The sequence below is a fragment of the Arvicola amphibius genome, chromosome 3, assembly GCF_903992535.2.
Source record: "Arvicola amphibius chromosome 3, mArvAmp1.2, whole genome shotgun sequence".
Taxonomy (NCBI): domain Eukaryota; kingdom Metazoa; phylum Chordata; class Mammalia; order Rodentia; family Cricetidae; genus Arvicola; species Arvicola amphibius.
Genome location: NC_052049.1, coordinates 53213472 through 53227280, shown reverse-complemented (window position 1 = coordinate 53227280; position 13809 = coordinate 53213472). Strand labels below are relative to the sequence as shown.

Below are 13809 nucleotides of genomic sequence, written 5' to 3'. Positions count from 1 at the left end.
ATGTTAAATAAGGTGGAATCGCAAACAAGCCTTGTGTGTTTTGTTTTGGGTGGCATCTGGGTGGTAGAAGATCATGAGAGTAGACAGAATACTACAGGAGGAAAAAAAGGGATGGGGGGCAGGTAAGTGAAGGTAATATGATCAAAGCATATCATACGTCAATGAAAATGCCATAACAAAAGCCACTCGAGGTACATGATACTTCCCAGCACTCAGAAGGCAGAGGCAGGTGGACCTCAGTGAGTTCAAGGCCAGCCTGGTCTACAGAATGAGTTTCAGGACAGCCAAGGTTGATGCACAGAGAAACCCTGTCTCAACACCCTCCCCCCCAAAGTGTGATGCAGCTGGAAATCACTCGTGTGTGTGTGTGTGTGTGTGTGTGTGTGTGTGTGTGTGTGTGTGTGTGTTTTAAACTTCTTTATTGAATCTTTGGGGGTTTTACATAATTTACCCCAATTCTGTTCACCTAGTCTTCCCATATTCCCCCATCCCTGCTGCCCCCTCCCAAAAATCACTCTTTGTGCTATTCTTTACATTAATGTGGAAAATGTGTCTTAACCACTTTGTTTATGTGAAGTTCTGGGTGATGTTAGAGATACAAATTTTCAAAAACTATTGCTCAAGATATTTATACCTTGTTTTGATATTGGTTTGCCATTATGTTCTGAAAGCTCAGGCTAATCACTTTGTGACTTCATAATAACTTGACTAAATCAGGATATTAAATAGAGTTGTCATAATTCGTTAATCAAAGTAATTTAGTTAGATTTACTAACTAAATAAAATGTTGCTTTTAATAACATGAGTTAATTTTTCATGCACACTTACTTATTTGGGCCTTTTCTTCCAGTTAGCCCAGCGTCCACCCCAGTTGCCCTTCCTCCACCAGCCCTTTCTCCAAGCTTGGTAGCTGATCTTGAAGGTCTAAACTTGTCAGCTTCTTCATCAGTCATCAATGTAAGTGATCATATGATACATCCCATCTCTCTCATGAAAAAACAAAGAATTAATATGAATTCTTAGTCTTCAGTAGAGCCTCTTCTAAAAAAAGTCTGATTCAGACCTTTTAATTTTGTAATGAGTTTTAAATTTATCCAGCTGTTATCTTCTCAACTTGTGCTTACTAGTTACCGTTAGTTATGGTGTGTATGTTTTTTCACTGCCCTATGTCTGTAACATAGAGGCATTCTTTGTCATGTCGAGGTAGTGTATAGACAAGGAGTGCCAGTCATCAGTGATGATACAAAGTGTGATGCACACACAGACAAACACACTCACACACAGACACACATAGTGCATTGTTAAATAATTTCATTATGGGCACATAGACTGTGCCTATACAAAGGAAGACTTCTCTGCAGTTGAGGCTGAGAATAAAAGTCAATTATTGTGTATATTAACCAACAGTTTTTCTGTTCTCAACACATGGCTACTAAAAGTTCACTATTATTTTTATTTTAAAAGCCCAGGATTTTATTTCTCTTTGTTATCTTTACAGATTTATTTATATATGCTGGTATCTCAAAAAAAAATTAGTGTTATTTGGGGGGTATAGCTTTAATGAGGTGAGAATTCTGCCTAACACAAAATAACATCAAAACTGTCAATCTGTCCTTGTCTGAAGCTGCAATAATTTTTCTGTATCTTAGCATCTTATGTCCACCAAACTTTCACTTTGAGTCAGACATGCTATCTAGGATGTATTTGTCTATTGCTATGACTGGCCTTTTGTTGGTGAGCTCTTATGAGGAGACATATCTGGGAACTGATCTGTGGATTCAGTGGTCAGGGAGCTGCTATAGGTTGCATACTGCTGATCTGAGCTGCTTGGAAAACATGGAGCAGCTTCTATTGAAAGAGCCTTGTATATCATTCCAGGGGTTTTCCCCTTCAGGATAAGCATGCTACACCAGTCGTGGCTATCTTCCGTCTTGGTGAGCTCACATAAAGCACTGTTGAAAACTAGAGCTGCACTAGTCTGTTCAAGTACAGAATGAGATTTTTCTCTTAACCACTGAGAAGTGAGTAAGTGGTGTTTTGGGTTGCAGGATGCTCTTCTTTCTAAAGGAAAGAACACATTAAAGCATATTTAAAAGGATTGGAAAGCATTGAAAATTGGCAGTGAAGTCTTTCATTTACTCAAGTAATAAATATTTATTGAGCATTTGTGTTAGCCTCTAAAGAGAAGTGGTGATCAGAAAATCCATAGTGAACCATTTAGGCTCCCAAAACTCACTGAGCTGTATGGTAGGGTAGATAACAACCTGCACTTAGACACACCAGATGCGCAGTGCACAAGTCTTTGTGACTGTTACAGTCTGGAAAATACACCTCTATACTTCTGTGTCCTGTGGTGGTGGTGTCTTCCTGTATTGTGATTGCGTTAGAGCAGAGATTGGCACATTGCATCATTCAGTAAACTAGTTTTAGTTCCCCCCCCCCCCCCGCCTCTCTCTCTCTGTCTGAGTGTGGGCACGCATATGACATGAGAGCATACTTGCAGGACTTGGTATGAGTGTTTTTGTTCATTTGGATTTCTTCAGTTAAAATGAGGATGCATCTTCACACAATTAGTTTCTCTGCATATCTGCTTGCAGAGTTATCAGTTTTCACTGTGTGTGTATTTGTGTGTTTGTATTTTTCTATATTTAACTCATTTAATTCAGTGTATCCTTTGTTTGCTTGGTTTTAAGATTTTTGTTGTTTGTTTTGTGACAAGTTCTCCTTCTGTGGCTCAGGCTGATCTTGAGCTGCCACCGCCTTGCAAGTGCTGGAATTATAGCTGTACCATGCCCAGTCTTTACAGACAGTAGAACTGTTGGTACAAGAACGGGGAGCACCAAGCCAGGCAAAACTCGTTAGGCTTCATAGCAGAGGTTACTTTTAGGAGGGAGTTAGTTGGTGTCTAAGGGGCATGTAGGAGCCCTGGGTACTGCTCACTTTCTGTCTTCTGATGGGTGCTTTTGTGTGGGTGTGTTCCATTTAGGAGGGAAAATCATTGAACAGCTGTGCACTTAAAACATGCTTTTCTGTGTGTATATTTTACTCTAGTAAAACATTTTTTAAGTAGACAGATGATAAAAATGGGTTATAAATTCAAGAGGAAGTACAGATGATAATGGATGGATGGAAATGTGCAGTCGTATTAATGAATAAATGTAAATTTAAAGAACCATTTTGCCTAACATTAGCAAAATACTGCAAAATTCAATGTCTGTTGGTGAGGAGACAGTGAAATGGGCATTTTGTTACCAGCTCATTCACGATACATTAAGTGCGTCCTTCCAGATGATATCATGGCTGCCCTTAGCAGAGTCATCAAAATACTTCCTCTTCCACTCAGTAAACTGCTTGTGAGGAAATAATAAGAAATGCAAAGATTAATATGCATGTTTGTAAACCACCTTCTCTAATGACCCAATAATTAATGATTATATAAAATATGACTAAAATAATTTAAGAAAATTTTTATAATCAATAAAATATGTTCTAATGTGAAGGGAAAAACACAGATCCAGTAGCATATCTAGGTCTCAGTTTTTGCAAAATTATACAGTGGTATAATTTTGGAAAAATAAAAGGCTGAAAAAACATATCATTGTTAATTTTTTAAATTATGTTATTATGAATTTCTGTTTTGTATACTTTTCATATTTTAATTTAATCAAGCTGTAACACATATATTATCCAAAACAGTACTTTTAAAGCAATCATGGAAAGGGCATCTGCAAATAAATTAAGATGTTTCCAGCACAGCTCACGGCTGTCTGTCTCTCTGTCTGGACTACCATGACTAGCTAGCTAATTGAGTGAGACTGTTAACAGTAGGACAGGCCTCCATGTTTGTTTTTGACTCTAGTATTCTAAGTATATGTAAAGGTTATGAAGCAGTTTTGAAGCAGTAAAGGTAGTTACAGTGGGATCATAAAACAGGTTTGTAAAAACAAATAGATGAGACTGTTCTTTAGTATATGTATAGCTTTGTTGTTCACAGGTGGTTCTTTTTTTTTTTTAACCCACTGAATTGTTTCCTTGCATATCTGATGGATTTTGTTTCTTGCAATCAAGCAAAATATATACACAGAAACCCAAAGAACATTTTTTCACACCGAATATTTTTCTAATGAAAAATTCTATGCAGACCTGGGCGTGATGGTCAAATGGAATGCTGAGGCAGGGAAATTGCAATGTTTAAGGCTAACCTAGACCACGCAGTGAGACTCTATTTCAGAAAAGGGCTGGGTGGAGAGATGGCTCAGTGGTTAAGAGCAATGACTTCTCTTCCACAGAACCCAGGTTCAATCCCTAGCACTCAGATGGCTGCTAGCAAGAGTCTGTATAGCTCCATTTTCAAGGGATCTGATGCCTTCTCCTGCTCTCCATCATTGCTGCAGGAGCATGGCACACAGACATGCAGGCAAATCACCCACACACATGTTATAAAAAAGGGATAGAAAAGTAGGGAGGAAGAGAGAAAAGGAGGAGGAACTCCACTGTTAGTCCCAACCCTGTGAATCATGTTTTTAGTAAGACCGAATGAGCGCAACTGTAAGTCAAACTTTTGCAGTCTGGTGGAGACAATGTGTAAACATAGCATTTGTTTCAGCCTTGCATAAGACAACTCGCAGTTGGTCAACAGATGGCTCCTAAATAAAGAGCATTTTAGATAGTGACAAACTGTTTAATCCAGTGGATGTTTTCACTTGATTATTGTTAAACTACGAGCTTAAATCAAGTCCTGACAACACAGATGGAGCAGTCTTCTGCATATTAGGGTTCTTGTGAGATGCAGAGAATGAAGGAGAGAGATAATATTGTATGTAAGAAAAATATGAACAAAATTTTAATACCTCTAGAATTGTTGGAGTGAAACTTCAGTCTCTGTAATCTAGATGGCCTTGTTCATCTGGGTCACATAATTTGCTATAAGGGCAAAGTTAAAGATACCCCTCTGAGATAGGAAGATAGCTCAGTCAATGAAGCATTTGCCTCGCAAGTGTGAAGACTTGAGTTGGGATCCCAGGTTCCATGTAGAAACCAGGCACAGCAGCACAGCCTGTAAGCCCAGCACTGGAAGTTGCTGAGTCAGTGAGGTCCAAGTTCTGTGGAGAAGACACCCAATGCCAACCCCCTGCCTCCACACACACACACATATGCACACCACACAGACACATCGTTACTTTTTAAACTATTTTACGAAATCTATTTTATCTGAACAATGATGTCACCATGGCCTTTGCTCATTCATTGCAATTTTTGTTTCTTCTCAACTTTAATGTTTATTGATTTAGTCACCTGGTGGTCGAGATTGTAGTTTTCTGGAAACACCTTTTCTGGGTTATGAAGTTTTCAGGCAACCTACCACATTGCAGCAGCATGTAGTGAGAGCTGCGGGCAGGCCTGCTTTCTATCCCGCCCGGCTCCCGGCCTCTGGCTAGCTTATGCCCCAAAATAACAACACACAAACTATATTCTTTTAAACACTGCCTGGCCCATTAGCTCTAGCCTCTTACTGGCTAACTCTCTCTTGCTTTAACCCATATATAGTAATGTGTGTAGCACCACAAAGTGGTGGCTTACCGGGAAAGATTCAGCATGTATGACCTGGCAGCTGGCTCCATGGCGTCTGTCCCAGAGAGGAGAGGCATGACGATTGCCCAAGGCATCTGCCTCACTCCCAGCATTCTGTTCTGTCTACTACACCCACCTATGGGCTGGCCTATCAATGGGCCAAGGCAGTTTCTTTATTAACCAATGAAATCAACACAAACAGAAGACTCTTCCACATCAGCAGCACCCATAATGAATGTACAGTGCCTGTGGTTTTTTAGCACTTGAGTATGCCTCGTCCCTGTGTAAGGTTCTGTGTTAAAAAAAGACATCTGCACTCTGTGAACTGAAAAGAAATATTTACAGGTCAGGCCATCTCCATGCTGCATTCTCTGCTGTCAGATCAGGGAGTTGGTTGTGGCTCATTCTTCTAGCTTTAGCAACTGTAACTCAGGGCTGTTTGTTTTCTCTTAAACCCTCACCTCTCAGCAATCTCTTTGTGCCTTGCAATGACCAAGGTTCCATGTCTACTAAGCCTGTTCCCCTGTTGTGCTAGTCTGCTCACAGGTTTCCATGAGAAGCGATGCTAACTGAATGCTTCTGTCCTCGGTTGGTTTAGAACCTTATAACTCATTCTTCTGATTATGAGCCAAGCAATCAAGTGTTTTCACCCATTGTATTCTGCTAGTTCTGACAATTACATTAACCTAGCTTAAATCAAGTCTAGAATATGAGAACTTCTAAGTCGCTGAGTGGTTATGGGTGTATGTTTTTTTCACTTATATTATAGGAAGCATTTTGTTAAAGTTGGTTTCTCTAAAAATTGAGAACTCTAAACTGTGGGGAGGACAGAAAAAAAGGATGTGTAGCTGATAGGGATTCACATTAGTAATAGCACAATTCTAACAATAGTGTGGACTCATTCTGTCAAATTGACTCTACTCGTCCTCCTGGTGCCCCCATCCATGTGGACACATGAAATCATATGTGATGCTGTCCAGTGACGAGTTGTAAGAGGCAAAAATTGGACACAAACCAAATGCCTTTCCCTGGGATAAATAAGTAGATTGTGACTTGTGTATACACTGAGCCACTGCCAGTTTTTAAAAAGAAATAGTATAAATACATGCTCAACAAAGATAAAATTTCCAAAGTAATATTAAGTAAAGTTATGGAGAACATGTAGTATAAAACTATCCTTAGAAATTCATTTTGTAAGAATTTTTTAAAAATATATATTTATGTCTGTCTTTGTGGGAGTTCAGGTGCCTTTGGAGGCCAGCAGAGGGTGCTTGATTCCTGGTTCTAGAGTCCAGGAGGATGTGAGCATGGGTGCTGGAAACCAAACAAAAAGTGTTCTTAACCACTGAACCATTTTGCCATAATATTTGCTGTTTTACTACAATTTACAGCCCAAATATAAAATACTTAGAAAGAGAAATACAAAGAAAAGGTTAAAAGAGAGGCAGTTTCTCCAGGACCATGAATAAAATGTTACAACTCTGCAGAATGTTCTCACCTCTGCCTACGCCAGACCTCATTCCTGGCCTAAAAGCTGACTTGTATTTGCATCTGATGTTCGCCAACTGCAAGGACATTTCCCACACGTACATTATTATTTTATATGTGTGGAAAACATTGGAGGTGGCACTGTTGGTTAAAACAAAACAAAACAAAACAAAACATGAGTAGTGATACCATGTTCACCAGTAAGAGGAAAAAGAGCTAAGTAGTTTGTATGCAGAGCATAGCAAAATCAAAAATAAAAGATGCAAGTTTCATATTTGTAATAAGCTGTGCAGCTATTATGTAGCTAGTACAGAAATTCTATGAATTGTGAAAGAGAGAAGTAGCCACAGAGGATACTGATAAGTGTTTAGAAGCCATTTTGTAAAGACTGAAAGAAATGTAAGTATTTTTAAGGGACTGGAGAGATGGTTCAGGGGTTAAGAACACTTGCCATACTTGCAGAGACCCAGTCATCATGATGTTCCCATCATGATGGCTCACAACCTTCAGTAACTCCTGTTCCAGGGGATTCTGTAAGTAATGCACAAAGATGATACGTAGATACATATTCAGGCAAAACACCCATATACATACAATAGAAGTAAATAAATCTGAGAAAAGAGAGAACTTTTAAGGCAATCAAATCTTTGTTCTATGAAGATATGTAGAAGAAAACTGGACAACAAAAGCCAGGAAAGGGCTTTGAGGTTTCTGTTGACCATCCAAATAGCAGTATGTGGTCTGCCAAGAGAAAGGGAGGAGTAGTAGTAGAAGACACTAGCATTGAAATTTAGTTTGTAACATATTACCTTAGAGCTATCTGTGGAACTTCAAGTTGGATACTTATAGTAAGAAAGTAGGAAACGTCCATTTGGGATTTCAAGGAAAACTCAAGAGCGGCTGTTTAAAAGTCAACATGCGCACCAGTCGCACGTGTCCACGCCCCAGAGCCGTCAGGATGCAGCCGTGGTTTAAGGCAGAGATGGTGAAAAGTCTAAGTAGGCACTGCTTTTGGAATGAGACGAGGCTAATGAAGACGGAGTGCCAGGGTTCATGCTGTGAGATCACTGTAAGAACAGTGGGGCTGGGGATGTCGCTCAGTGGTCGAGCACTGGCCTGAGCTCCCTCACGGTTCTGATTTGGACCTCAAGAACTGGAAAGGAAAAGAATTATCAAAGGGAAAACCTGGAAAAAGAGTGAGAGCAGAAATGAAATGACAGAGCTCATGGGGAAAATTAACGTGGAGGTGTCTGGAGAGTTGGCTCAGCAGTTAAATGCACATAACAGCTCTCTCGGGACACTTGGGTTCAGCTCACAGCCGCCTACATCACCCTGGGAGGTCTGAGGCCTCTGGCATCTGCACTCACATGCACGTACCAGGTCTGCCAGGGAAGTGCGCTGGAGATGCATTGGCGAAACAAATTCTATAGCTGTAATTGCCATTATGTGTTGTTATTTTTCTCGTATTCTAAACAGTATTGATTTTTACTGAGCCCTACATCCCTGCAGTGGTTTTCAGCCTTTAACACAGGGTAAAAGTTGAGATGTCTGAACTACTTTTGCTCTCAAACACACAATGGAAGAATACTTTTTACAACTGTCTTTGACTCTGCATGTGGGCCCTCTTTCTCATTTTCCTTGATGCTCTGGTGCAAATAATGGCAGCAATAGTGGCAAACCAGCATCTGCACCTATTGTACGTGGTTAGGGTGGAATTTCCAGAAAAGATTATGTTAAATTTGATGCCATGCGGCTAGTGTCTCCTCCCCAAGTGTGTGAAAAAGGGAACCTACAGATAACACTTGAATTTTAGCAAGCAGAGTGGAAGTCAGAGGAGACCACGCACATGCACACATAAAAACAGCTTCTAAAGTTAGTTTTTTTATCATTAGTTATTATTTTATCATAAGTTATCATCTTTATCATAAAGTTAGTTGTGGCAAGAAATATAAAAATTTAGCTACCAAATAGGCTCAATGGCTTTCTGCTATAGCTATAGGAAATCTAATCCAATGAGATTAGTACTCTCCATGATGAGGGCTGAGGTCTCGACTATGTGTTGTTATAACCTAGCATGAGAACAGGGAGAACCTGCTTTACTATGGAGGTCAGTCATTAATATAAAAATAATATGAAAGAAAAAGCAAGCTGTAATGGAGGAAGAATGGGATTCACTGAATCTGGTAAAGCAGCTGTGGAGTTATTAGGATAATTGTGCATGATAATACTGATGATCATAACTGACGTTACCCTTCCTCTTCCTCCTCTCCCCTTCATCCTTCTCTCCCTGAAATTGTTGTGATCATGTGTTTCACTTTCTTTATCCCACCAGAGCTGTCTTGCGAGGACAGAGTGCTGTGGGCGACATCCTGAGTGTGTCCAGTAAGCATGAGTTCCATGAGTATGCAGTGTCATTCATAAAAGTGACAGTTTGCTCTCTATATGGTAGAAGCCTTCTTAGAAATACACTTTTTACCTTGTTTTAAAGTGAAGGTGTACTTAAGCCCTGAGCTAAGAGACAGGTCCAGCTAAGATCAAATTCTTTTGAGTTTAGAAGAGAAAGAAATTATGAGTCAAATTTTAAAATAATTTTGTCATTTTAAATTTGAGGAAAACCCTTTATTTGTTCTGATGAAAATGTCAGTAGTCATGGAACTGTGGTAAAAATAATGAAAAATCACTGGCCTGGGTCTGCTTAAATTGAAAACATTTTTTAATTAAAGTTTGACAGTATTTTGTGCTTCCACTGCCTAGCCATGTCCTGTCTTACTCTTTTATTCATTCCTCTACAGTTGGGAACTAATGTCATTTTGAAGTTAAACTTGAAGGTGTGCCATGCTGGGTTTTTTTTTTCCTCTGATCTACCCTTAGAGGCTCTGTTGTTACCAGAGGCCATTCTCATCTGTTCCTTTTAATCTTTCTTTTTATTTATTCTTTGTGTCTGTCACATCATGCGTTTAGGTCCCATTCATATCCCATCCCTATGGATACATAAGGAGCTGCTTTTTAAAAAGGAAAAAGTTTATAGTTGATTTTGAGGTACAGATATTTTTTTTAAATATTTTAGTTGGTTCAAACAAACACGTGCCAATTTAAGTCTTTTTTTTAAAAAATTACATTATTACATAGTAAGAGAGAACCAACTCCCACAAGCTGTTCTCTCTTACTATGTCGGTCTTGCGGATATAACTTGTTTATATCATCAGGTTCAGCTGCAGGTGCCTTTGCTCCCTGAGCATCATACATACACACTTGTGTAGTCTCTCTCTCACACACACAAACCAACCCAGGTTAAGTCTTAAGTGGTAAAGAATACTCCTAATGCTTTTTGTGGTAGTAGAGCTCTCCCCAATGAGATGTCCACTGAGATGTTAATTATAGTTACTAGTGAACACAGAAGGCAAAGGGCACACACATCTGCAGAGATAAAGGATGGAGGAGCTGAGAGTAATGAAAGCCATGGGCGTTGCTCCCTCTTCTCCCGTCATCCTCTGCACTTGGCTGTAGGTCATCATGCCAGAGCTGAGACAATTCTCTGCTTATCTCCTGCTGCTTTCTTAAGATTAAGATTTTGGCTTTTGCTTACTATAACTACAAACACTACAGTGCGAATTGGGAGGGAACAAATGTAATTTGTTGTCAAGATGTTTTCCTTTCTGATAGATTTATTCTCTATTTCCAAAACTGGCAGTATTTTGTGTGGGCCTCGCTGCTTCTGCAGAATTTTGCCATTTGCAAGAAGAATTCTTATTCTCCCTTAGTGTCATAGGTGACTGTGCACTGGCCAGTCACGTGTTCAATAGTGTTGTGTTCCAGTCAGGTAACGGTTCTCTTTAAAAGCATGCCAAATTTGTTTTCTAAACACACAGAACAATAAGAAAAGTAAATAAATAAATCTTATCTAATAATGTTAAATCTTTTAACATGAAAGTCTGAAAAATATTATTATAATATTCATAAAGACTTTGTTTCCTCTCCAAGAAAGATAAAAATGAATTCAGCTATAGGGTACATTCCCAACTAACACTGTGAAATTAATTTATTACCAGAGATAAGAGAGCATGAAGTAAAAATAGATAAGTACGGTATATGACCCTAATATCAAAGAAAAGTAAAAACCACTTATCTTGGAATAGATCAGACACACTGTTATTCAAACCATTCAGGAATGTAATTACATCCATCTTTTATAAGCCTATCAATCAGGGTTATTTCTCTAAGTTTGCAGCTGTTCTACATTACTGGGTTTATAAATACCTCCCCAGAATGTTAGAGTAGCAGTAAAGACCTGTATCACCCTGTGGCTCAAAGAAACAACCACTCCAGAAAGGCGCAGGAAGAAAGCTTGAGATGAAGAGAGAGCCATGTGCCACGTGTATGTCCTCCTGAGTCCATTCAAGAAGGCAGCTGCATGAGGATGTATGGCCAAGGAAATGTGAATGCTGACTGGCTGAAGAAGAAATTAAGGAATTAATTGGGTTTTAGTTTTGGATATGAAAGGCTTCTTAGGACTTTCTTTATACCTACAGATCAAGTTCATTGGTAAAATTATGTCTAAAAATTGTTTTTTAATAATTAAGAAGTAGAATAAAAGATTGGCTTAGATGGGCTAAGCAGATAGTGCCGTGTTCGGTGTGTGTTTCCTCCCTCCCTGTTGTGGTGGAGTCTAACCCAGGGTCTCCTGCGTGGAAGCCCACACACACTCTTGGTGCTGAAGGGGAATAACCTGAGATTCACTGAAGAACTAGTTGTTTATTACATTAACCTCTCTGTTTTGTGTACATTTGAAATTTTCCCTAATAAGTCTTTAAATATGTAAATTCATATTACATATTTGATAGAATTATGATCTGGTGCGGTAGCTTGTAAATTTAAACCCATCATCAGTGTTGAATAAGTTCAGAACCTCATCTGTGTTTATGAAACTGAAGGAACTATTTCTCAGGTCCTTTCAGCTCTAAGGTTTGGAAGTCTAAATACATTAAATAAAGATGTTTCAGATGACTTCAGCAAACATCATATAAAGAAAGGTGTTTTTTTTTCTTTTATATAGAAAATATAATGAGAATTGGAGTCTGAGTCCCTAGAAGATAGGTCAGAGCCTTTATGATGGCCTTCCCACCCCTGGTACTCACCATGAACAGTGCTCACTAGACACATTTTAAGCCAATGAAATTACTCCTTGCCATTTTCTTGCTTCCTAGGATTTATTCCCAGTGAAGTCAGTGTAAATAATCCTACTGTCCATGTAATGACACCACTAAGTCAGTTATTTCTAGTGCATATCTAGAAAATAGTAGAACTCTGGGGCTGCTAGGATGGTTAGTGGGTGAAAGCAACCAGGGTTCAGTCCTCAGAATCACATGATGGTTGAGAGAGAAAGCTTGAAAGAGCCAACTCCCTCAAGTTGTCCTGACATATATGCATGCCATAGCATGTTCATGTGCATGCACAGATACACACATAATAAATTTTAAAAAATTTAAGAAAATAGTACTATTGGCATTCCTTTTATTACTTAACATGTACTATTTCAGACTGTAAGGTGGAGAGTAAATTACTATTGGGAGTTAGTTGAATATTTTATGCCCCGTGGTCTATGTTCTCACATGCCCTCTGATTTGGCTAAAAGTACATCATGAGAGACTGAGAATCTGAAAATAGGATTTTGAGTTTATTTTGCTGTCAACAGAGAGCTCCTGCAAATTGAGAGCACATCTTTCTAAGGTAACATTTACCTCCTCACGTCTTCAGCAGCTATCAGACATGACATAGGACATATTCATTGACCCTAAAATTTTTCATCAGAACCCTGCACTGAAAGGGGGCAGCCCCAGCCAGACAAGAGGCTCATTTCAATTTTAACGGCTGTAATTAAAGGTTAATTCACTGAGTCAGGATTAACGAGGAAAGTACAAATGATAGGCAAGCAGCTGCCTTTATAATACAAGATCAGAACAATGCAATTACAGTAAGAATTAGAAAAAAAATCAACTTCCAGGAGAGGGTCCCTTAATGAACGAATTAAACTGTGATCACTAAACATAAATTATGAAATAATGCTTCTTAAGGAATCATATAAATTGACACTGCATACCTAAGTATATTCTTTCAACAGTGAGAGCAAAGGTTGATGCTATGAAGCTTCTTTATTTCTAAGTTGCCAGAAAGTATAAGGCTGTATTTAAATAAGATGTTTTGAGATAGCAATGTGTTCTCCACTCTCCTCTTGATTGATGTCCAGTGGTCTCTGTGGAGCTGTAATTGATCCTCTTTTTCTGCCCATCTCTGCCAAGTACTTCTTCTTATACTTTGGCCCTATTTTCCTTTTAAAGACCATCCTAAAACTCCATTTCCTCTATTGTTAATTTGAAAAATGACATACAACGTAATTTTCAGTTACATTGTATTTACATTTTTTTTTTTTACAGTTTTTCTTAAAACTCAAACTCAATGCTATATTTTGTCTAGGCCATATTACTCTCTTTCTTTGTGATATGTCTCTAGCATTGGGGCACTGATCCAAGCTTTTATATGTGCTGTAACTTGCTAGAAAACTCCAAGTTACTTGCTATGTTAGGTATCCTTCTACGATAGCCTCATATAGTAGCTGGCACATAGTAGGACCTCAGAATCTGTTATCATCTTAAGCTGTTTTTATGCTATTACAATTAAATCCATATACTTGTTTTTAATTATTTGAGCTCTAAATTCTTTCATATAGTTATCACCTGTCACAGAATGCAAAAA

At 38.7% G+C, this 13809-nt stretch overlaps 1 protein-coding gene across 1 annotated transcript in view; it reads left to right on the top strand.

Moving 5' to 3' along the window:
* Window positions 1–13809, top strand: part of Ap3b1 (adaptor related protein complex 3 subunit beta 1) — a 222170-nt gene that overhangs the window by 156335 nt on the left and 52026 nt on the right. Inside the window, exon 22 of the mRNA XM_038321892.1 lies at window positions 851–957. Within this exon, the coding sequence (XP_038177820.1) occupies window positions 851–957 (107 nt within the window). The remainder of the gene's footprint in view (window positions 1–850; window positions 958–13809) is intronic.